We start from the raw sequence: 12,412 nt of genomic DNA, 5'->3' as shown, positions 1-12,412 counted from the left end.
TGTTAAAACTGTGTAATCCAAATAGGTGGAAATGTTATATGCAATTAAAATACGTAAATCATAAACGTAGGCCTAAAGATTTTTTTGAAGGAGTCTCTTTCAAAGCAACTAGTATCTTATACGAGTGCAGAAACTAGAAAACTATTTCTGCTCACGAGATCAGATCCCGACAAATCAAGCATCATCTAAAACAGCTTTACGGCACACAGACACATGAAGCTCCTAAACTACAGCTAAACAAAGACCATGTGGAGTAAAGCAGACCCTGAGCTTCACATTCATCCACTGCAAAATATGATGTTCTTTCTCAGTATTTTGTCTCGCTTCCAGTACAAACACACACACACACACACACACACACACACACACACACACACACACACACACACACACACACACACACACACACACACACACACACACACACACACACACACACACGCCAAGCAATGTGGATTTATCCTTCATCTGCAGCTGTCATTGGATTCTCTGCTTCCTTCACATTCAGGTTTTGACATCTCAAATGTTGGAAAAACAAACTGTAGACACACCGAGCAAACCAGGATAAATGTAGCATTTTAGGCTTTTGCACGGATGCAATATTGGAATCTGATTTTTTTATAAATAATTAATTGCACTAAAGTAAAGCATTACATCAACAGCACTAGTGTGGTAATACTTTAAAAACAGTGTAATCGTTGCACAGCTTAAAGTTGAATTAAACTCCCGTTCAAAAGGTTTTTTTTTTAACGTTTTTTTTAAAGCTCACCAAGGCTGCATTTATTTGACCAAAAATACAGTAAAAACAGCAATATTGTGAAATATTATTAAAATTCTAAATAGCTGTTTTCTATCTGAATATATTGTGAAATGTAATTTATTCCTGTGATCAAAGCTGTATTTTCAGCATCATTACTCCAGTCTTCAGTGTCACATGATCCTTCAGAAATCATTCTAATATGATGATTTGCTGCTCGAGAAACATTTCTGATTATTATTAATGTTGGAAACCGTTGCATCAAGCCAAATTTACTTGTATAGCACTTTTCACAATACACATTGTTTCAAAGCAGCTTTGCAGAAAACATTCTTTCTGATGTCTATAATGCCTTTACTGCTATTTTTACTGTCAATTTAATGCATCCTTGCTGAAATAAAAGGAAAGAGGGTTTAAATCAATATGAGCAACAATCATCCAGCGTAATTACTTGTGCATTATAATTAGATGCAGAATTGCATTAGCAGATAGTCACAGGAACTGGTATATGTGTTAGTGGCTCACTGTTATGTAACAGTGTTATATAACGTGTGTGGAGAACTGCCACAGCCATATCATCATCTGTGTGTGTGTGTGTGTGTGTGTGTGTGTGTGTGTGTGTGAGAGAGAGAACAGAAGACAGGAAGTGACATCGAGAGACAGAGAGAGAGTCTCTCAGTATGCTTGTGATCAGGACGGCTATAAATCACTTAAATGATGGTGATTTATATATAATAATAAATTCATTTGTTGTGTTGTAAGCCTGAGGAAGGTTGAATTAATGATTTGGGTGTGTGAGGCACTATATTATTTTATTAGCTAATCATATTTTTGTCTGTGTTTGTGACAGAAAGCTATCGAATGGTTTCAGAAGCCTTTGGGCACAGAAGTCATATGGACTGCATTTCTCAACAGCCTGGGTTTACTACATGCATTCACTGAATAGAAAAGAGCAGCATGAACATCATCACACAGGTTTGCAATGACATGAGGGAATTTTGCATCTCTGTCCAAACTGATACCTGTACACAAACCCTCTCGCTCATATGAGCATAGCACAGTCTCCATGGCAACGCCCGCTCCCATGACAACCATCCATATCCACACAGCAGGGCGAGAAATGATTGTGACATATGAGCTGAGGAACGAGTGTTCATCGCCCGGCTCGGGTGAGAGTCTCGAGACAGATGGGTCGGGGACAGTTGGTCATATTTCTGCAGCTCAAACAGCAGAGCATGGCGCTAGCAACACCGAGGTCATGGGTTCGATTCTTAGGGAATGTGTGAATTGAACAAACAAATTTACAGCTCAAATGCAATGTAAGGCACTTTGGATAAAAGCATCTGCCAAATGCATAAATGCAAATGTGAAGTCAGAGTGCATAATGTTTATAAACAGATCATTTTCAACTATTTATCACAAGTTAATCACTTTAAAGCATTGATTCTCAGCAAACTTGTGACTTAAAAAAATGACTTATGTTGAGATAAAACCAGCATTAAAATAAGTCAAAACAACTCAAATTTATTTTAGTTTGCCCCCCTCAACAACTGTTTTTTCTTTTGGAAGAACCAGGGGACTTAAAAAAAACGGGATATATGAGGAAGTGTGATTTCTAGACCTGGAAGAGTCATGTGTCATGACTTGAAAATATCATTTGCAGTGCTTCATGGGAGTGGGTGGAGCTAAATAGCTATTTTGGCGCGTTTTGCTTGTGGCGACTCTCTGATTGGTGGAAGTTACTGTACAGCATCATGGGTAATGTAGTTTTTACTTCCAGAACCTGACTGTTGCACTCTATTGTGAGATATAAATACTATATAAACTCGCAATTGCGAGGAAAAAGGTCTGAATTCTGAAATAAAAAGTCACAATTACCTTTCTTATTTTTTATTCCGTGAATACGAAACAAGCTTCCGTATCCTAGATATGAAACAGAAACCTGTGAAATCCACACACAGATGGGACTCTGACAGCTCGGAGCATGTGAGGAGTTTTGGGGTGAGGTGAGCGTGGAGTTGGGCAGCAGGGTGAGCGAGGTGGGGAGGCAGACAGGAAGCGAACAGTGCGGGGACAGGAAACAGGAAGTGATGCGCTCTCACCTTGGGTGTGGGACAGGAAGCTGTGGAGAGGCGAGAGGTAGCCTGGGCTCGCGGCGACTCGGACGGCGTGGTGCTCAAAGATGCCGTGTCACGGGGAAGGACCTGGACGCCCCGTGAGATGATGGAGTCGGGAATCTAAGACACGAAGAAGGATGTTTATTATAACCAGAGACCTCTAAACATTTGTTCACTTACTCTTCGTGCATTATGCAAATGTATAAAGTCAAAAGTTTGCATTTTATTTCTTGTGGTGAAACAGAACCTGGGACATAGTATGTTAGTGCATTCCATACACTGGAAAAAATGTGCCCATAGATGACAGTATTTTCAGTGGATTTTGAAGCATGTTTGATGTTTTTAGGCGTTATATCACCCAAAACCTGTTGCTACATGAAAGAAGAGGAGATTGTGAGATGTTTCCAATCAACTTTTTTAGTTTTAAGTAGATTGAAGAAGTAAATTGTGTGGAATGTGAAGCTGAATCTGACAATCGAGTTTTTAAATGTATGAACCTGAAAGTAATAATGAATGTTGAGGGAATACATTTAGCTAGACGTTAATGTTTACACACAGTAAAATGTTTTTTGGAAGTTGTAAATAAAAAAGATCTTTAGAGTACATTTTGCAAGAAAATACTTTAATTTAATTAAATTTGCATCTTGCCGTTTCTTTGTAATTATTTGTGAAATTTAGTAATCTCTCTAAAAATTGTTTCAAAGTAAATCCTAGAATAAAAGGAAATAGAAATAAAAATAAAAAAGAAATAAAAATAGAAAAATGGAAAAAGAAGTGCACTTAAGCGTATTAAATGTGCACTTGTAATGTAAACACACTTTAAGTACTTTTAAAAAAAAGCACTTTGCAACAATGCCAACTTAAAAGTTTTACTGTAAAGTACATATTAAGTCATTAACATACTAAAGCACATGTAAAGCGCTTGATTATAATTTAAACTGCAGTGTGCTATTCAATATTACATTTAAATGAAATATATTTTAAATGTACTAAATTACAACTTCATCATTACAAATGAGTAATTACAAATATACTTAAATACATGACATACATGATTTAATAGAAATGGAACTAAATTTTAGCTGGCATTTGTCAGTATGATTTAACCACATTTCAATAGAATAGAAGTAATTATGAAATGACAATAGAATTAATTATGAAATTACGTATAAAGATGTATTTAAGTCCTACTTAAGTGGGTCGAAAAAGCAATTTGCATTTAATATAAATTTGAATTATCATACATTTTCATTTAATTGCAAATAACATGGAATTAAGTGTCAAAAAACATTACATTCGGATTACACTGAACAATGTTGGTAACCAGACAGTTGATAGCCATTGACTTCCATAGTATTTTTTTTTTTCTACTATGGAAGTCAATGAGTGCCGTAAACTGTTTGTTTACCAACATTCCTCAAAATATCTTCTTTTGTGCTCAACAGAAGAAACTCATACAGGTTTGGAACAACTTGAGGGTAAGTAAATGACGACAACTATCCCTTTAATTATGTTATTTCTGAAATAAGTACTTAAAAAACAGTATGCTAAAGTGTGCTTGTTACAAAAATAGTGCAAGTATGCAAATCAGGACGCAGATTGAAGCATGATTGGCTGAGTTATCTGTCCGTCAGGTTTGAATGACATGACAAACGAGGTGCACAACAATCAAACAAATGATATGAAGATGATGTACGACATTCACTCACACCTGAGGACGCTGCAGCACACATGAGGATGACACACAGTTTCATGATGGGAATAAGACAAATGGAAAACCTGCAAATGTCCAGCAGAGTCATGTGAGAAATAGGCAACGCAAGGCAAGTTTATTTATATAGCACATTTCATACACTATGGTAATTCAAAGTGCTTTACACAGAAAGGAATTAAAATAATCACAAAATAAAAGCAAGGAAAATGAAGAGAGTTATAAAAGGAACTAAAAGATGATACATAGATAAAAGATAATACATCTGGCAAAACACCGGTGTATCATATTTTTCACAGCTCCCAGTTTTACTCTGAGATTTTCCCATGTGGTGTTCTTTTGAAATCTATTGTATGTCTCCAATAGACCCGATTTTCCCCTAAAATCGGACAGGAGGAGCTCTAGGACTGTAACCCATCAGTCCGCAGCCCACAGAACCTCGAGTTTAATTACACGTCAAACTCACTACTCCACCACAGACCCAGGTCATCAGCATGGTTTCATCTCTCAATTTCCCCAATTAAGTCATTTATGTTTGTCTCTACATTTGCATAGCATAAATAATTTATGTAAAACTAGGGATGCACCGATACGAACATTTTGGCCGATATCGATAACTCTTATCGATATCGATAATTCTTTATGTTTGAAAGCCAATAACCGGAATATTGGCCGATAAATCTAAATCCAACATTTTTATCATTTTGAGAGCCTGATTACAAAAACAAAAGTCTTATCATTAAAAGCCACATTTATAATGTCCTAATTATAATTTTATGTAGCCTATTTGACAGACTTGCGCTGCACATGTTGCACTGAACTCTATTTTCCTTTTTGAAGTGATTCTAATCATCTTTCAAGCAATTCAAACCCATCATGTTGAACAGTGCGCATCTGAAGTGTCTCAGCTGAAGGAAATAATACATTATTTAGCGGCTTTAATATATCGATCAAATCTTCTAGTCGGGCCGATAATGATAACATTAAAAATGAACATATATCGGCCGATACCGATATGGTGGCCGATATATCGTGCATCCCATGTAAAACTACATTATAGTGTTGGTACCAAGTCGGTACTGAAATGTAAAAAATGTGACGCTTTGAGAGGAATCATAAACACCTCTGATTGGCCATTGTGTTCACGAGCTCATCGGATATGTCTGTGATTGGCTACAATGATCAACGCATGGGAGCGTTTGAGAACACACCAAAGTGTTTGAAAGTGTTTTGAAAGCAGAAGCAGGACCAAACCGCTGATAGACGCCTGCTTTCAAACGCTCGAGTGTGTATCTGTGTAAACGCTCGCTGAAGAGCCTCATTGATGTATATTTACAACATGTTTTTGAAGCGCTGATCATTGTAGCCAATCACAGACATATTTGATGAGCGCGTGAACACAACGGCCAATCAGAGGTGTCTACGATTCCGCTCAACAGCACTCAGACCGTCACATTTTTAAAATTTCAGTATCGACTTGGTACTGAAGTCAGTGCTTTTGACAACACTAGCCGTTTTGTAAACTTGACTTGTCCTGATTCTTTTCGATATTTAAGCATCAAAATGCCACATCTGGTCTGGGTGCGAAGATAAACTCAAGTCTGATTTTGTGCTTAATTTTGATACATCGTGCATCCCTATGTAAAACGACATTATATGCGCACAGGATTACCTTGGCAGCGATGGATGCAGCAGTGATGTGCGAGGAGGAGCTGTCCTCAGTGGAGGCCACACCGCTGTCCTTCTTCTCCTCCTCCTCTTCCTCACACTGAACGCCCTTGTCCTCAGTCTGCCGGTGCGGGCTGCTGCCGGGCAGCGGGGACAGAGGCGGAGGGGGCGAGGGCAGGTCCTCCAGCTCATTCGGCACCTCCTTCACTTTGACCACGGCTTCTCGGAGCAGGTCGATGGCGTGTGGGAGAGCGGGAAGGATGAACTGGAAGCATTCCTGCAGGACACACACAAAGAAATATAAAACAAAGAGCTTTGTGCATTTCCGTGCTAGGGTCCTATCAAACACTCGCGCGATGCAAGAGTTTTTTGCTAGTTTTAGCCTGACGCAGTTTTCATTTTCACGTCCTGCACCACGTTGTTAAAATAGCAAATGCATTTGCGCCCATCTGTTCGCCCATGGGCTGCTGGACTGAGAACGAGGTGTGTTCGGGAGCATTGTTGGCATGTTGCTATTGTGAGGAACTGAAATAGACTGAGCCATTGACCAACAAAAACCTGGTCTAAAGTCAAGGGCGCAATATATTTTTTTTGTTATTTAAAGAGCGCATTTGTACTGTAAAACGAGGCGGGTCCACAACGCGCGTACACTTTGTCCTGTAGATGGTCTGCTTGCGCTTTAACCTCGCGCACGAGCAGATCCGTTTCCTTGCTAGAGAAGCGTTCAGTTTTTCCGCTTGCTAATTCCGCTATGTAAATAGCGAATCAGCCATGGCGTGAGCGCAACTGGCTTTTAAAGGGAATGGGAGATGAGACTCTGATTGGTTTATTGCACGTTACGCCCAAAACACACCCATTACTCATTGAGAGAATAGGGACAACCCTTTTAGACCATGCGCCGGTTTTGGTAGTTGCTAGTTTCCCGTTGTTAAACTAGCAAAAGTGGATTCGGACACACCCAAGTAGAATCGGAGCAGATCTTCTGTCTGATAACATCTCCAAGACGTTAAATACCGTTTGACTAGTAACCAAAAGTCCAAATTACAGTCTCTGCTGCACCAACTTAATTGATATAAATATTAGTGTAGAACATTGCATAGAAACTGTGTCTATTCCTCGTTTAGTGAGATCAAATAATAAATCTACTGCAGTATCTAGAAAAAATCTAATTGTTATTAAAACAGAAAATCTCGCTATTAGTGAACAAAAACTATTTCTAAAGCTAGGTCTTCTAAACATTAGATCACTCACACCTAAGGCAGTTATTGTAAATGAAATAGTCACAGATAATAGCATCGATGTACTTTGCCTTACTGAAACCTGGCTTAAACCAAATGATTATTTCGGTCTAAATGAGTCTACTCCATCAGGTTACTGTTATAAGCATGAGCCCCGTCTGATTGGTCGTGGCGGCGGTGTTGCAACAATCTATAGAGATATTCTTAATGTTACCCAGAAAACAGGTGACAAGTTTAATTTGTTTGAAGTACTTGTATTAAATGTTACGCTCTCAGATGTAAGAAAAAAATCCCTATTATCTCTAGCTTTGGCTACCGTATATAGACCGCCAGGGCCTTACGCTGATTTCCTAAAAGAGTTTGCAGATTTTCTCTCAGATCTATTGGTCAATGTCGATAAAGCATTAATTGTTGGAGATTTTAACATACACGTAGATAATTCAAATGATGCGTTAGGGGCTGCGTTTACAGAATTATTAAATTCCTTTGGGGTCAAGCAAAACGTCACTGGTCCCACTCATCGTCTAAATCATACACTCTTATCAATTATATCATATGGAGCCGATCCAACTGATATAGATATCATTCCACAAAGTGATGATGTCACTGACCATTACATGGTAACTTGCATATTACATACTGCTGTAATATGTCATGTGGTGCCGCTTTATTGACCAGGCAGAACAATCCTTCCATCCACCATAGATAATTTCTCAAATTGCTTATCTGATCTGTCTCAGCTGCTGCCTGAACCCAAACAAACAGATGAACTAGAGAAACTAACTAGCACTATGAGCACCATTCTCTCTAGAACACTGGATATTGTTGCACCTATTAGATTAAAAAAGGTCAGAGAGAAAATTAAAGCACCATGGTACAACAATACTACGCGTGTTCTAAAGAGAGAAACCCGTAATTTAGAGCGTAAATGGAAACAAACTAATTTAGAGGTCTTTAGAATCGCATGGAAAGACAGTATGTCACGTTATAAAAAGGCCCTAAAAGCGGCCAGGGCTGAGCATCTCCGCAAACTAATAGAAAACAACCAAAACAATCCAAGGTTTTTATTTAACACCGTGGCTAGACTAACAAATAAACAAGCGTCACCGGAACAAAATATCCCGTTACAGTTTAGTAGTAATGATTTCATGAACTTCTTCACTGAGAAAATAGAAAGCATCAGAACCACAATTGTAAACGTTCAATCTTCAATCGCGCCTTATAATTCAGCCTCAATTATCACCCCGCAAGAACAATTACAGTGCTTTACAGCTATAGAACAAAAAGAGTTAAATAAACTTATCACTTCATCTAAAACAACAACATGTTTATTAGATCCTATACCAACTAAACTACTGAAAGAAGTGTTACCTATAGTGGAAGAGCCTCTCCTTAACATTATTAACTCATCTTTATCTTTAGGTCATGTTCCAAGAACATTTAAATTAGCAGTTATAAAACCACTCATTAAGAAACCACAATTAGATCATAATAACCTAGCAAATTATAGACCCATTTCAAATCTTCCATTTATGTCTAAAATATTAGAAAAAGTGGTGTCCGCTCAACTGGGCTCTTTCTTGCAAGAAAATGACATCTATGAAAAGTTTCAGTCTGGATTCAGGCCGCATCATAGCACTGAAACTGCGCTCGTTAAAATCACAAATGATTTACTTTTAGCTTCTGACCAAGGCTGTATCTCAATACTAGTTTTACTTGATCTTAGTGCTGCGTTCGATACTATAGATCACACAATACTCTTAGATCGACTACAAAATTATACTGGTGTTCAAGGACAAGCATTAAGATGGTTCAGATCATACTTATCTGACCGCTACCATTTTGTCTATTTAAATGGAGAAAAATCGATCATAACTTCAGTAAACTATGGAGTGCCGCAGGGATCTGTGTTAGGCCCTCTATTATTCTCAATATATATGATGCCACTTGGAAATATTATAAGGAAACATGGAATTAGTTTCCATTGTTATGCTGATGACACTCAAATATATATTTCATCACGGCCGGATGAAAACGCTAAATTATCCAAATTGACAGAGTGTATTAAAGATATAAAAGATTGGATGACGCGTAATTTTCTTTTATTAAATCCAGACAAGACAGAGGTAATACTTATCGGTTAAAAAAAACGCCCACAAAACCTCTCACAATACAACTTTAACATAGTAGGATGTCCTGTTACTTTATCCTCTACAGTAAAAGACCTGGGTGTTATATTAGATTGCAACCTGTCTTTTGAAAATCATATTTCATATGTTACAAGAACAGCCTTTTTCCACCTTAGAAACATTGCTAAGCTACGTAACATGCTATCAGTTTCTGATGCAGAAAAGTTAGTTCATGCATTCATGACCTCGAGACTAGATTACTGTAATGCTTTATTAGCTGGTTGTCCTGCATCCTCAATAAACAAGCTACAGTTAGTCCAAAATGCCGCCGCTAGAGTTCTTACTAGATCAAGAAAATATGATCATATAACACCGATTTTATCATCACTGCATTGGTTACCTATAAAGTCCCGTATTAATTACAAGGTATTGCTACTGACTTATAAAGCCCTAAACGGCTTAGCTCCAGTCTATTTAACGGATCTTCTATTGCCCTATAATCCATCGCGCTCTTTAAGATCACTAAATTCGAGGCTTTTGGTCATACCTAGGATATCCAGATCCACCAAAGGAGGGAGAGCATTTTCACATTTAGCTCCAAAACTCTGGAATAGCCTTCCTGATACTGTTTGTTGCTCAGACTCGCTCTCCCAGTTTAAAACTAGATTAAAGACGCATCTCTTCAGCCAGGCATTCATATAATATTCTTAATCTTACAGTTTAAACTACAATCCGGCCTCTAGTTCATAAACGCCAGAGGAGAACTGGCCCCCGACTGAGCCTGGGTTCTCCCAAGGATTTTTTTTTCTCCATTAGGTCACCTGATGGAGTTTCAGCTCACCATTAAGTTTCAGCTCACCATTAGGTCACCTGATGGAGTTTTTTTCGGTTCCTTGCCACTGTTGCCTTTGGCTTGATCAGTTGGGGATATTTTGGGAATATTTAATTTAATTTGATCAATCTATAAATTTCACTAGAAACAAACCTTGTTGTATTATTTTAATTTAATACTGTGAAGCTGCTTTGATACAATCTGTATTGTGAAAAGCGCTATACAAATATACTTGACTTGACTTGACACCCTAAGTGCACTTGCGCCCTGCGCTTTAGACCATGAGCTTAGATTGTAAAAATAGGGCCCCTAGACATCAATACGTTTTTGAGAATGAATGACTCTCTCTACCCATTGCTTTGGTCTTCGTCATCACCCGCTTGCACCACCTTCTGGTGAGTCAACTAACAGCAGATGGAGATTATGCATCGATACTCTACTGCTATTCCTGCAGTTCCCGGATGTGCAATGTTGAATATTCTGCCGAATTTGAACCACTGAATTTATGGAAGCAATGTAAAGTGAATGTAAAGTGAAATGAAATGGGCAGAAAATTGCCTGTCGAATATTAAAGATTGTACTTTAAACAGACTGAATATTTTGGAAGTGATGTCTGGAAGGTGAATATGGATTGAATTTTTCATAATAATAATGAAAATGTGTGTGATATGTTTTTAATTGAAATATTCACATTCACTTTTTTGTTTTGTAACTTCCATACTCCGCGCTCTACTGTACAGTTAAAATACAAACAAGAAAAAGTAATGCAAAAGTGTTACACATTACTTTCCATAAAAAGTAACTAAGTAACTCAAATAGTTAGGGAGTAATGCAATATTGTAACACATTACTTTTAAAAGTAACTATCCTTAACACTGAGAATCACTAACCAAAAAGAACCATGTTTTTGGACATTAACCATGGAAGTACATTTTTGTATGGGGTGAACCAGTATTCTTCTTCTTCTTCTACTATATTATAGGTAATTTACAGCAAACTTTATTTTTTATTTTATTAATCTTCGTGGTTTCTCATAAATTGGACAAGCAATGAAAAAGATATAACCCTTATACTATTCTGGAATGATCCAAAAGGGGCTCTATAATTATTCATGTTTATCTCTATTTCCAGCACCCATTAATGTAGGCCTATATTTTATTGAGACCACAAGCAGTTTTGCCTTTGCTAGTGGAGTACACACTTTTCATTAAGAACTAGACCAGTGTTGAGACATATGACTTATTATTAACCACACTCTTAGTGAAAGGAAAATATTCTCACCTGTGAACCTTTTTTACTGCCTGGCAAATTTATGATCAGAGTTTTCCCCCGGATACCACACACGGGTCTGTGCACACAATTCAAGACAATTCAGAAGAAACTGATTATTCATTCTCATATATACACACTATTTTTGATACAAAAAAAAAAAAAAAAATTCAGCAAGGATGCATTGAATTGATTATAAGTAACAGTAAAGTCATTTATACAAAAGATATTTCAAGTAAATGCTGTTTTTTTAAAACTGAATTCATTAAAAAAATCCTGAAAATAATGTATCATAGTTTCCACAAAAATATTAATCAGCTGTTTTCAGTATTGACAATAATCAGAAATGTTTCTTGATCATCAAATCATCATATTAGAATGATTTCTGAAGGATCATGTGATACTGAAGACTGGAGTAATGATGCTGAAAATTCAGCTTTGATCACAGGAATACATTACAGTTTACAATATATTCACATAGAAAAGAGTTATTTTAAATTGTAATAATATTTCGCAATATTGCTGATTTTACTGTATTTTTGGCGAGCAGAAGAAACTTAAAAAACATAAAAAAAAAAACTTAATGGCATTTGAACAGTTGTGTTTAAATGTTAATATTATTATTAATTGTACAGTAATTGTATATTAATAACAACTTTAAATTCTGAATATACAGTTTTCAGGCATTTGT

General features: G+C 37.1%; 1 protein-coding gene across 12 annotated transcripts in view; it reads right to left on the bottom strand.

The window, feature by feature from the left end:
* gphnb (gephyrin b) overlaps positions 1-12,412 on the bottom strand; it is a 103,531-nt gene that overhangs the window by 39,978 nt on the left and 51,141 nt on the right. For 11 of the 12 annotated variants that reach the window (XR_013822910.1, XM_079887991.1, XM_079887992.1 and 8 more), the window contains exons 6-8: positions 11,734-11,800; positions 6,258-6,530; positions 2,860-2,994 (exon numbers count right to left, since the gene is read on the bottom strand). Coding sequence is in view for 11 of the 12 variants with exons in the window: in XM_079887991.1 (XP_079744117.1) it covers positions 2,860-2,994; positions 6,258-6,530; positions 11,734-11,800 (475 nt within the window). In the remaining variant the exon portion in view is untranslated. Of the gene's footprint in view, positions 1-2,859; positions 2,995-4,583; positions 4,654-6,257; positions 6,531-11,733; positions 11,801-12,412 lie in introns of those variants that run through there. The other variant, XM_079887987.1, reaches the window with a different exon arrangement.

This window comes from Squalius cephalus (assembly GCF_949319135.1).
Source record: "Squalius cephalus genome assembly, chromosome: 12".
NCBI lineage: Eukaryota > Metazoa > Chordata > Actinopteri > Cypriniformes > Leuciscidae > Squalius > Squalius cephalus.
The sequence above is the reverse complement of the archived record's forward strand: the minus strand, read 5'-3'. Positions and strand labels throughout refer to the sequence as shown.